Source organism: Alligator sinensis, unplaced genomic scaffold (assembly GCF_000455745.1).
Source record: "Alligator sinensis unplaced genomic scaffold, ASM45574v1 scaffold1086_3, whole genome shotgun sequence".
Taxonomy (NCBI): Eukaryota; Metazoa; Chordata; order Crocodylia; family Alligatoridae; genus Alligator; species Alligator sinensis.
Genome location: NW_005841975.1, coordinates 1,777,508 through 1,790,226, shown reverse-complemented (window position 1 = coordinate 1,790,226; position 12,719 = coordinate 1,777,508). Strand labels below are relative to the sequence as shown.

Below are 12,719 nucleotides of genomic sequence, written 5' to 3'. Positions count from 1 at the left end.
CTTCCGATTCCTGAGGTCAGAGTCCCTCCGCAGTTAAACTGAGCTGTGAGACCCAAAAAGTTGATATCCTCATAGCAACATCAATTTGCTTGTAAACCGCCCAACACTAGTAAACCCACGTCCTATGTTGGCAAGCTGCTTCACTCATGTAATTCTTCGGGTCTTTACATAGTTTTCTGAGTCTTGTCTGCTGCAGCTTGTAGCAATTCCTTCTTACTCTGTCCTTAATGACAAATAAGAATAATTGGTTTGTCTCCTATTAATAATGTCCCTCAACATGTATCTTCCTTCAAGCTGGAAAGTGCTCCGGTCTCTTAACCTTTCCTTATAGGTCAAATCTTTTATCATTTTATTGCTTTCCTCTGAACTCTTTCTACTGTGTCTCTGTCTCTTTTTTAAGTGCAGTGTTCAAACCTGAATGCAGTAGTTCAGTTGGAGCTGAGTAGAGCAGAATAATTAATTACCTTCCTTGTTTAATGTAACCCACTACACTGTTTGCTCTCTCCACAGCGGCGTCACATTGTTGACTTATTCCATTTATCATCAACACTAACCCTCAGATCTTTCTCCATGGCACGACTGCCTGGTCAGCATTCCCAATTACATATTTGTGCATTTGATTACACTTTCCTGCATGGATCTCGTCATATTTGTTCTTATTGAATCTCACATTATTGATTCCAACCCCGTTTTGCCAATATATGAAATCGGTGTTGTATTTAATTCCCATCTTCTGAAGCATTTATGATCGCTCTTGGCTTGGTATTATCTGCAGAGTTGATCAATGTACTCTCTATTCCGACATCCAAGTTGCTAATAAAATACTGAATAGCACTGGACCCAGAAGAGACCCTTGTTGGACTCCATTAAATATCCATGTTCTCAACTTGACATATTGAACCACTAATAACTACTTTTCATTTCTGACATTTTTGCCCATTGTGTTTCCATTTTACAACAGTTCCATCTGAGTGACGTTTTTCTTTCTGTGATAATCTAAGGAACTTACGTAGCTGCCACTCAAGTACTTCAGGTGGCTCAGTGCCTCCTGACCATCAGGTTTACTTCCAACACCCCTTTGAGGAAGGACAGTGCTATAGTCCTCTTCTTACGGAGGGAGTATGGAAGCACAGAGAGAGGGATGAGGGTATCTCTAATTGGCCACCCTCGCACTCCAGGGAAGGCCAGGTTTTGAGCATGCCCTCCCCACCTGCTCTGACTCACATGCACCAACCCTGAAAGCGAAGCCGTGTCAGGACCGGGCTCTACCACCCCTCTCAAGATCTCTGTCCCCAGCGTGCTTGAGTGCGGTGGTAGGGGAGTGGCTCCACACTCCCTGGAGGGGCTTCATTGGCTTATTTGCAGATTTGGCACATGTGAGTGAAAGCGGGTAGGTAGGATGTACTCAAGAGGAATGCTCTCCAGGAGTGATGGGCTGCAATGTAAACATACCCTCTGTGATCCTCCCAAGCAGGACTTTGGAGCCAGGTTGCCTGTACCATTGACCTGTCCTTTGTCTGACATCACAAGCAGCTACCATATTGTTGATTACATGTTGGCCCTGCATATAACTGAGCCCATCTTTTCTAGTTTAGCTGTAGCAAAAACATTTTCCCTGGCTATGAATAGATAACTACGGGGAAAGACCTTAAATGACTACTGCCCTTACAAATTTGACAGGAGAATCAAATAAACAAGGAAAGGACCCAATGCGTGTAAGGCACCAATAATACTAAAATAAAAACTGCTCTTAAAAGAAATCTGATTTAGTATTGTTATTACACACGCCAAAATACAAAGTACAGAAGCCAAGACTGTCAGGGGCCCAATTCTAAGTTAACCCTGCATATAAGTTGAGTCCAATTTTTATGGTTCATTTGGAGGGTAAACATGGTAGACTTATAATCAGAACAATGCAGTAATTTATATTTTTCTATGTCTTTGGCATTTTCTTTTCTAATGGAAGGTTATACTTGCAGGGCAGGGCTGACTTCTACTTGGAGGAACAGGATGGAAGATTTTGCACTGCTATAAGAATACAGACTGAATCCTCCCTCTCATTCCATGGGAATTGCACAGGCAGTTTGGGGGCCATTAATTTGGTAATGAGTGAAAGCATGGGTCTAGATTAGATGCAGCGACTGAATTTCCCCTGTTCCTGAAGATGGCAGCTGGATCCATGGGAACTGAACAATCCTGGGAACTGGATTCCCTTAGCCACCTTAGGATATTGGTGCTGTGAGGACACTATCCCTGTCTATCTTCGCTGACTCTGACCAATAGAAGAGGAATGTGAGTCCCCTTTGTTTGTCCTTTCATTTTACAGGCTTGGTTTCCCCCTTATAGGCTTATTCCTCATCCCATTGAAATCAACGAAAAGACTCCAACTGAATTCAATGGACTTTGGATCCCCTTAAATCTTAACAGTTTCCACAATCCAGGTTGCTAAGTGCACAGTAAAGATCAATCGAGTGGCATTTCCTGAGATGAACCTTACAAATTGATCTGCTTTTCAACAGGTGTCCCATCCGGTCCCCGCAATGTTATCTCCATTGTCAATGAAACGTCTATCATCCTAGAGTGGCACCCACCCCGGGAAACAGGCAGCCGTGATGACGTGACCTACAACATTGTCTGTAAGAAGTGTCGGGCTGACCGCCGCAGCTGCTCCCGCTGTGATGACAATGTAGAGTTTGTACCCAGGCAGCTGGGTCTGACAGAGACTCGGGTTTTCATCAGCAACCTTTGGGCCCATACGCCGTATACCTTCGAGATCCAGGCCGTCAATGGTGTTTCCAACAAGAGCCCCTTTCCTCCACAGCACGTCTCAGTGAACATCACCACAAACCAAGCCGGTGAGTCCTGCAGGGGTACAGTCCAGATACCTCTTGCAGGGTGTGGAATTTTTAATGAGGAAAAGGGAAACCCAGCCCTTTTTTTTCCCTAAAGTCATACCCTAGGAGCCACAAAATACACATATTAAGCATGGCATCACAGAGACTGTAAATGGAATAGAAGTGGATACATGTAAAATGGATGCATCCACCTCTTTATACACACACTCAGACTTGCAAATAAATATATGCATGTGCACACAGTTCATCTGCAAGACATATATAAGAATTCTTTAAGTATCAGTGCAGGCCAAGGTATATGTAAAGCAGTATCTGCAACTCATGATCAGCACAATGTGTCCACAATCTATCCTCTCCTTCAAAAAATAAACAAAAATCTTCTAGCCTGTTAGGTGTGAAGAAATCCTTTCCCGGCTGACCTGAATATAACTGATGCAGTTATGTCTACTTAAGTATGCAGAGAGCCTGAAACAATGGTACCAAGAGAGATGAACTCTCCCTGGCATCTAAGGTCAAGTGATGGCTTGACCTAACATTAATGACTTTCTTGTTGCTTGTTTTAACAAATGGAATCAGGAATGAGCAAAAGGGAACTGAAAATTCAAAGTTGCTGCTGGGTGGGAAATGCAGACGGAAGAAAGGAGAGACACAAAAAAGCACAAGGGAGGAGGGAGAGAAATAAAGGAAAGGGAATGGGGAAAGGAAGAAAAGGAAGGAAAGAAATAGCACTGGGCCTAAAAAGGAATTGAGCGATGCTTATTGGGTAGTAACACACCAAATAGTTAATAAACCATGTGGATGGCTAAAAGTTCAGTTCCTCCGTAAAGCCTGAGCTCCCCCAGTCTCTCTGCAAACCTTCTGTTGACATTAACAGAAGCTCCACTGGGCCTCCAGGGGATTATGGAGCCCCTGTGTCATAGGCCAGGGTCAAACTTGTTGTGTAGAAGAAAGTGTAAATACAATGAACTTTGGAATGAAAGATCTCAGCTTCAAAGTCAATGTTAGGCATGTAGCAAGAGGCTCCCAGGGCTTTATTATGCTTATTTGTGTTAGAAAGTGTCGTTTCAAACTCAGAGCACTAGCCATACCCTGCACTCCTGTATCCTTCCAGCACCCTGTGAAAGGAAGGCAGTAGAACAGGTGCCACCTACCGGGGGGTTTCTACCATGAGGAAGGAGATGCAGTGCATCTGTGGGTCAGGATCTAATGGGGTTATGCTGCTATAGGAATGCACCACAGCACTATGCATCCCACAGTTGCACCGACCACATGCCTGGGCAGCATTGCCCACATGCGGGACGGTTCTGACACCCTGCTGGCCACCTGGCAGAGAGGAGCGAAGGTTGCATTGCACCAACACAACACCTCTGGTAGATTTCCCATGGCGGGGGGAAGGGGGTACTGAGGCCATTGCACTGAATCTAGCCACTAACAGTGAACAGCCAGCTTTGCAATGAGGTCACTTCTGTGAGTGCACAGTTCAGGCTGGCAAGGCTGGAGCAACACAAGTCATTGCACTAATGCTGAGCAAAAGTCAGATCAGCTTTGCAGAGAGGAGTGACCACGTGCTGAAATCAGAAGGGAAACAGCATACAGACCCCTTCTCTTCCTGGCTCTGTTGATTTCTCATTTTCCTGGTTCTCTTTCTAGCACCCCGCCGCTTTCTCTCCGTTTCCCTCCTATTCTTTTTTTCTTCTTCTCCAGCATCATGTTCTTCGTCTTTTCTGACCTTGCTTTTCTTTTCTCTGTTTCTCTTCCTCTCTTCCCCTTTCATCTGCTTCTCCTTGATTGTTTTCTTCCCACCTCCCTCTCATTACTACCAGGCATTATTATTTTAGCAAATGATTCTTGGTTGCAATCCACCTGAATGGTGAAGAGTAGCAAAGATATAGAGTTGGAGTGTCCAGATGGCTGGTCTGTGCAGTGTGCACTTGTCCTATATGTGGGGCTGAAAAGAAGGGGGAGGAGGAGATATGGCTGGGGGGGCAGCTACCAGTTGGTGACCCTGGCCTAAAGTGTAGTGAAGGAAACAGTAGACAAAGGTGATGGAAATCTGTACAGTTTGGAAACAGAAAGGGGATGGTAATTTCTCCTTTGTACTGCACATGTAACACAGGCAGCCTTTGTTAACTGTACTCCCCTGGGAGAGTGCAAGACAGAAACCTGGAGTAAATATTTTAGTATCCTGGCTCCTGGGAATAAAAATTCTGTCAGGCTGTCATGTTATGTTTGTGCCTGGCTGTCATTTCTATCTTTCTAACCATGTGCAATCAAACCTGCCACTTGTATCTAGGCCTTTCTGCTATTCCCCCTGCCCAGCCCTCCATCCATTCTGCCGTTCACCCACCTGCCCATCTGCTTTATCCATCCATCTGTAGCTCTTGCCGTGCCGAAACCCTGGCTACCAGCAAGTCCATTTCACCCTGTTGTAAGCAAGCAGGACACCACAGAAGCTCACAAAGCACCTAGACCAACAACACTGGTCTGTCCATCCGGCCCCCCACACAGGGTAGTTTCCCTTGGTTTCTTTGTTATCTTTTCACCTATTCTTTCATTGAGTTCTTTTGTCTCTGCCTGTCAGTCAGTATTATTCATCCATCTCTTCCTCCCTCCCTCCCCATCTATTTTCTGTTGCAAAACCTGAATATTAACATAGAAATATTTCCATTGTATTGGGATGGGCTCTATAATAACCTAATTGAAATGCATTAGGTTTCAGTGCATTAAGGATGGTATCACTGTTTAAGGAACCACAAACAGAAATAAATATTTGGCTGCTACATGTGAGGTTTTAACATTCAGGAACTGTTTAAGCAGGCTGTGGATGGGGTGCCAGGTATTGAAGGGGAATAAGAGGAGGTTAATGGGAGTGTACAGTCAGAACAGATTGTGCAGGTTCTGTAGTGAATCAGTCAGCACTGGTTAATGTTTTAGTTTAGCTGGTCCTCTCTTTGTTACTGACCTAAGAGCATGGTATACTTCTAAGCTGTACATGTTACTGCTAAGGCAGAAAATAGCAAGCACCATGTTATTATAGTCCGTTATGTCTGCACAAACTGTCTGTCAGTGAAAAAGCCTATTTAGAAGCTGTGTGTCATTCTATTAAAATCCTTCACAAGAGGTAGGAAAAAATGGACTCTAAATATTGGTAAATGACAGAAGAAATGTTATGCGCTGGATTTGTCTAGTATTTGTTGTCAATTCCCTTCAGTATAATGAGGCCAATTAAGTCTTTTTAATGGAAACAAACTTGAATCCCTTTCCTCAGTCCGTAAGAACATCCAGACATCCAGATCTGTACACTTATCTTAACCATCTGTCTGCCCATTCACCCGTAAATATCTCTCACTATCAATCTCTCTCTTCATTCTTCTCTAACAGCTATCTGCCCTTCTGTCCATCCATCTTCCATCCAAATACTCACCCACACATTGCCTTTCTAGCTATTCCAATACTTATTCGTTCACAGCCTCACTCTGAAGCCTTGTGAAATGATCCAAGGGTGCAAGACTCCTCCTGGAGGTGGTGCTTTTGTGGTATCACACACCTGTTTATTGCCCATTGTCCTGGTTCCTTTCCTTTGAGATTCTTCTAGTCCACAAATAGATATCCACGGATATCACCAAGTTATAGTACTATCTGCTGTAGAGAAACAGATGGAGGTAAACAGATTGACCCAATAGACAGAGAGAGAGAGAGACAGAGAGAGACAGAGAGAGAGAGAAGACATGCAAATTTATGAGAGACAAAAGAAAAGAGGATAAGGGAATAGGATACAAAGAATAGGAAAGGAAAAAGAGAAAGAATGAGAAAGATGGTGCCTTTCTTAAGCATATAAAGCTTTCTGGGCTCAAATCTGTCTTGACACACACTGTTTTTGGCCAGCCTTGTTGAGATCAATATGGCTGCCAGGGTGTAAGAGGGGGCAAACTGTAGGCCTATTTTATTTTAGTGTGCTATGGCAGTTACTTGGCAAGGAGTATAGTTCAGATTTTTTTGCTTAGCTCCTCTATTTCCTGGGCTAAGTTCCACTTCTTTGAAAATTTATTGACTCCTGAGCACCAGCTTAAATCTGGGTTCACAGACATAAATAAGGTAACGTTTTCAGAAGCAACTCTATGATCTAGGAGGCTGAGCCTCACTGTTTTCCAATGGGGCAAGCCCCTATATCATTCAGACCTTTTGGAAAATTGCCCCCTTGTTCCCTAACAAGTATACTGGGAGGTAGACAGGTAAATTCTGGGAGCTGGGGACAAGTTCTCACTGCTGTGGAGACTGGTGTCACTCTTTCTAGGGCTCCCTCTGCCATGGACATTGCTGTGGGGAAGGACTTTCTATTCCCCACATTGAGATTTGTGTGATAGTCCTGTAGATGCTTCCCAGACAGATCCCATCTGGGTTGCACATAGTTGATGCATCTACATATGCAATTCTTTCAAAGCAATAAACTCTGGCACATCATTTGAACGTGCACCAGGGACCACAGTATGTTGAGCTGGGTTAGAGCAGCTCCAGCTGGGTCAACCTACCAGCCTGGGGCTGCTCTGACCCAGCTCAGTGTGCTTCAGAGGGGCTTGCTGGGGTACGAGGGTGCTTCAATGCCAGGCTAGCCTTACAGGTAGCCCCCTCACTGAAGCATCCTCGTGCCCCAGCCAGCCCCATCAGTGTCTACACATATGCTGCTGTGCAGTAAATAACTGCACTAGAGTTATTATGGTGGAGTTTATTAGTTTACTAGCACATGTAGATGCAGAGACTTTACTACAGAGCTAATTAGGCAGCTCCGCAGTAAACGTCTTGTGCAGATGCACCTACAGACACCCAGTTCAGGGTTAGCTCTGGCCCTCAACCAGAATTTTCCAGAGGCAGAAAGGGCAACACCAGCCTTCTGCAATTATAGAAAATTGTCTGAGGGGGCATGCTCGCCTGACAGGTAATTCCTGCCAAGGGAGGGCGACTACTTCACAGTGCTTGCTGGTATACCCTTGCTTCCCACTTTCCAATGAAGTGAACAATGTCATGTCTGCAAGCAAGTGGGTTACCATTGTTAAGGTCTGTGCTGACATGCTGGGATAGTGCCAGGTGTCTTGGTAATTCCCCATTGCTCCTTGGATCTAACCCTGGATCCTGACAGTCTCTCTGGGAGTGATAACTCCCTATAGCAGATTTTCTTCTGGGCTGGAAATCAGGCATGTGGCCTACAGTCTGTACTTCAGGATATTATTCTGTGTTCAGGTTGAGTCTATGCTAAATGCTGCTTTTGTCTTTGCCATGGTGGCAATGTTCAGGTAGGCTTCTGCGGCCAGAAGCACTTCTCCCTGCAGACAGAGGTTTTCTTCTGCCAGGGTCACACCAGCTTTCCCTTGGAAAGTACCGGCTCTGCCAACAGAAGCCCACTTCTTTCGCCAGGAAAACAATGGGGCTGGAATCACTACATTGATGAGGGGGTGTGAGCTTTTCAGGCTCCTCCCTTGAGAACATCCTAACATAATCCAGGCCTGTGTACAGATGGCCCGTATTTTCCCATTGATGCTTAGTCCAGGCAGTGCCTGAGCTAAGCCCTAGGTTTTGTCTGCCCAGAAAGAAGACTGCTTTTTCTCCTTAATGCTTCCTGCTCTCCAAACTGGATGTGCTCAGGGTGGGCTTTTCTAAAGGGACTAATACTGATGTAATTCATCTGCCGTTGAAATCAAGAGAGTTTTGCCATTTACCACAGGGGCTTCAATATTGAGTGCTTTTGTGAGCCTTAAGTGCTCAGCCTATCAAGAGAGTAAAGGCCTGTCACTTGTAATACCTCTTCTCTGACTTCCTTCAAGGTTCATATATCTTTATGGGATGCTCTGTTCCAAAAGGGACTTTGTTTGGTCTAGTGCAATGGCTTAATCATTTCCTTTGTCCTGCCTATGAAATAACCTTTAACAGCCTATGGCCCTACTGGTTTAGCCTCCAGTTCCTTGCAGGTGCCAAATTTAGTGATCTCACTCTGCCCCTAAAAGATATTTCTCAACCTTGGAAACCCATTGAAGAGATGGGCACACCTGGAAACCACTGGCCCAGAGAGAAACTGTGGAGCATGTGGAAGACTGAGTGCAGCGGAGCTGGTTTTGTATCTGCCTTGTCCCTACCCAGTGCCTCTCCTCCTGCTCCTTTCTGTAAACCAGCTACCTGTCATAGCTTTGTGAAAGTTTTTTCTTCTCCGGTGTGGTCCAATTTTACTGCTTGGCTGGATCGATGCTGGTCAGTAGGGATCCAAACAGGCAAAGACAGAGAAGCATATGAGCTACCGTCCATCCACCTGCACACCAATCCAATGCTGATCATTTCCCCAGCATTATCCATGTTAAAAAGGCAGGAGCACCAGGGGGTAGCAAATGCAGCAATTAACAAAACAGCAATCAAGCTAAGTGTTTAATTTCAGAAAATTAACATCTTTGCAGAGCGGATGTGGAAAGATAAAAAATGAAGGATTAAATGTGCTGGGTAAACAAAGGCCGTGCTGGACCATAAACATCTCCCGCTGGAAGGGAAAAGCACTGACAGGCTCAGAGAACTGGGATTCTGCAGTTCAGTGAATTCCCTGAGAGGCATGAGCTGCGCAGCCTGAGAGCAGGAAGAAGAGCATAAAAATAAGGGGCTGAACTCAATCATCCATGGAGAAAGAATATCTATTTTCCATCTGTGGTGGATGTGTCTCATCGTGGGTGTTACAGTCTGCATATAGGAGATGCAAATCATTTTCAATACGGTTTGCTTTTATGGTGCCTTAAAAACCGTACCGTTAGACACAAGATGAAACCAGGGTTTCCAGCGTGCGTGTGTAAGCTGTGCATGTAAACTTGGATGCACAAAGGACTCAGTGGTTTCCCGGACTGTGTGGATAATCAGGACAGAAAGTGAGAGCACAAGGCCCTGGTCTGTTCTGCCGTGCTGGAGAGGGGCACAGATGTATTTCTTTGTCTCCCCTGAGTGCAAGGACTAGGAGCAGGATATGCCACCACTGACCTTGGCCTCTGCCCAGGGGCCAAGAGGAACTGTACCCTGGGACCTGCTACCGTAGCACCGTCATTTCCTGATTTTGAAGCAGTTAAATATGCAGCATTAACATTCTTTTAGTGTCTTTTTTTTTTGTGCATAGCTATATATGGGCATTTAAGGCCAGATTTGATTTTTCTGGCCCTTGTGGGCTTATCTGTATCATGTCAGTGGTGGGTGGGCTGACTACACCTGCTTGTCTGGGTCTGGCCAGTGGGGCTGTCCGAGGCTTATCCCTAGCAGTTGCTGTCAGGTTTTCCACAATCTGAGCCAGGACCCACCGCTGATGTAGTACAGTTAATCCCTTTGAATCCTTCAGTAGTGCGCAGGGGGCCAGAATCCCAAGGCAGAAGGAAGCTTCCCATGAGCATAAAGCTGGTGTTACAGGCCTGTAGACTCCTCCTTGTGCCCAAATATAGGTGACTTGCTTGAAAGTTAGGGGCATGGGCAGAATACTGCTGTGTTCCACATGCTCTTGGTAGACAGAGAGTCCCTGGTCACTGTTTCCAGTTGGCACAATTTAGATGAGCCCCAGCTTGCTCTTATCCTTACCGTAACTGGAACAGAGGCAGACAAGTTAGGGAAGTGTATGTAATATTATGGTGCCCTCCATCATCTTGTTTTGAATGGTTCTCAATGGCCTGGGCCTGTGTGGTGGGTAGACTTGCACATGTATTTTGCAGAAAGTATTTTAAGAAGGTCTAACATTTGTAGTTAGTAAAACTTGTTCCAGGTAGTAAGACACAACCCATAGAAGGAGAATAAACAAGGCAAAGAAGCCTTGTTGCAGACTAGCAGTTCTTGATCTTTCTAGACTCGAGGCACTCCTTCTCAGTCTCAAAGTACCCCTTGGAAAATGCCGGCTCTTAGATTTCACTTGTCTCTTGACTACAGAAGAAATAATAGAGCAATGTTTCTGTTGCACACAACTAAGAATGACCTCAACAGGTAAGAAGGTGTCTGACACTATGGATTCCTATTTGAAATCTCTGGGTTTACCTTGTGAATCACATGAAGGTGTTTGCACATCTAACAGTGCTAATATTGTGTGGTACCCTCATAAGGATCTTGTGAGACCCCAGGTTGAGAATCACTGTTGTAGACGTGTCTAAGAAACAGTCATACAGTTACAGAGCACACTTGCAGGGTGCTCAGTAGAGCTGTACAGATATGTGTAATATAGTACCCAAAACATGTCCTTCTTTTAAAGAGCCCTTCTGGAAGGAGAGGCAGGGAGTTGTAAATTTGCCATTTCATTAAAAGTGTGGTTTGGGGAGGGATGATGGGTTAATGAACTGTTGTTAATGGTAGGAGCCAGACGATGCTTACCATATAGTACCATCTGTGGAATAGCCCCATGTTCAGGGATGTGGAAGAAATGGCAACACCCACTGCTTTCCCTTGTGATTAAAGAAGAGGCCCATTAGGTTGATTCTGCAGATGGCAGAATCCAGGTCAGAGGTATAACAGAAGGTTAGCAAGTAGGGTATATTTAATAAGAGCTTGGAAACCCTGTCTCTCTCCATAAGGGAAAATAGACTGCATTGAGCTTCTTTGAAAGGCATTCATAGAATCATAGAAAATGAGGGCTGGAAGGGACCTCAGGAGGTCACATCTAGTCCGCCTGCCAGCTCAAAGCACGACCAGCCCCAACTAGATCATCCCAGCCAAAGCTTTGTCTAGCCAGGTCTTAAAAACCTCCAAGGATGGAGCCTCTACAACCTCTCTGGGTAACCTGTTCTAGTGCTTTACTAACCTCCTCATGAGAGTTTTTCCTAATATCTAACCCAAACTTCCCCTACTGCAACTTGAGCCCATTGCTCCTTGTTCTGTCATCTGTCACCACTGAGAACAGTCCAGCTCCGTCTTCTTTGTAACCCCCATTCAGGTAGTTGAAGGCTGCTATTAAATCCCTTCTCAGTCTTCTCTTCTCCAGAGTAAATAATCCCAGTTCCATCAGCCTATCTTCATAAATGAAATTGGGCCTAAAAATACAAGGTGTATATTATTAAGAGTCGGGGTAATTAACCACTGGAAAATCTTCCCATGGTCTGTGGTGGATTCTCCAGCACTGGAAATGGTTAAATCAGGATTGAATGTTTATTGCAAAGACATGCCCTAGTTCCACTGGGGATTCATTCAGGACAGTGGGATGGCCTGTGTTGTACAGGAGGTCAGGCTAGGAGGTCATTGTGTCCCTTCTGGCTTTGTAAGCTCGAGCTCTATGAATTCAGTGGCACGGCAACCACAGAAAATCCATCAGAATTTGTCGATGTTATGTAGCACGTTTCCCCAAATTGCTGCACCCAAGGTGGGTAAAGGGTAGAATGGGAAGAATGCCTCTCTTAATAGATGGGCGATCCAAGCCCAAGTGAGCTCGCAGACAACTAAAAGTTATAAGCACCTGACAGCTGTTGGTTGACTTACCTTGTGCACAGCTGATTGGCTGGTGGGAAGGTCACTGCAGATTTGCCATCATAAAAGTGATTCTCAAGTCCTTTTTCTCTTTGGAAATGAGGAAGCTGGCATCCCAGCTCCCTGCAGACAAGATGCGGGGGTGTAGAGGAGGGGAGCTCTGCACTTGGGCTCTAAGGATTCAGTGTCTCCAGAGCCCTCACCACATGCTTCAATGGGCTTCAGCATGCTAGACTTTGATGTCTCTGGAGGACCAGACAGAAAATTAACTTGTTTAATGAAACGTAAGTCATATTGCCTGAGCTACATGCAGATTCTCCATTAGGGAAACCAGGGCTGTCAGAGAATAAACAAGGGAGACAAATTCAGAGGCGAGCACCAAGGGCCTAAGAAAGTTGAGGGAGTTCCCACATAGGC

General features: G+C 45.2%; 1 protein-coding gene across 15 annotated transcripts in view; it reads left to right on the top strand.

Moving 5' to 3' along the window:
* EPHB1 (EPH receptor B1) overlaps nucleotides 1–12,719 on the top strand; it is a 365,941-nt gene that overhangs the window by 268,405 nt on the left and 84,817 nt on the right. For 12 of the 15 annotated variants that reach the window (XM_006021000.1, XM_006021003.1, XM_006020996.1 and 9 more), the window contains one exon: nucleotides 2,520–2,855. The exons of 2 other annotated variants lie outside the window; for them this stretch is intronic. In XM_006021000.1, coding sequence (XP_006021062.1) covers nucleotides 2,520–2,855 — 336 coding nt within the window. Of the gene's footprint in view, nucleotides 1–2,519; nucleotides 2,856–12,719 lie in introns of those variants that run through there. One more of the 15 variants, XM_025200809.1, reaches the window with a different exon arrangement.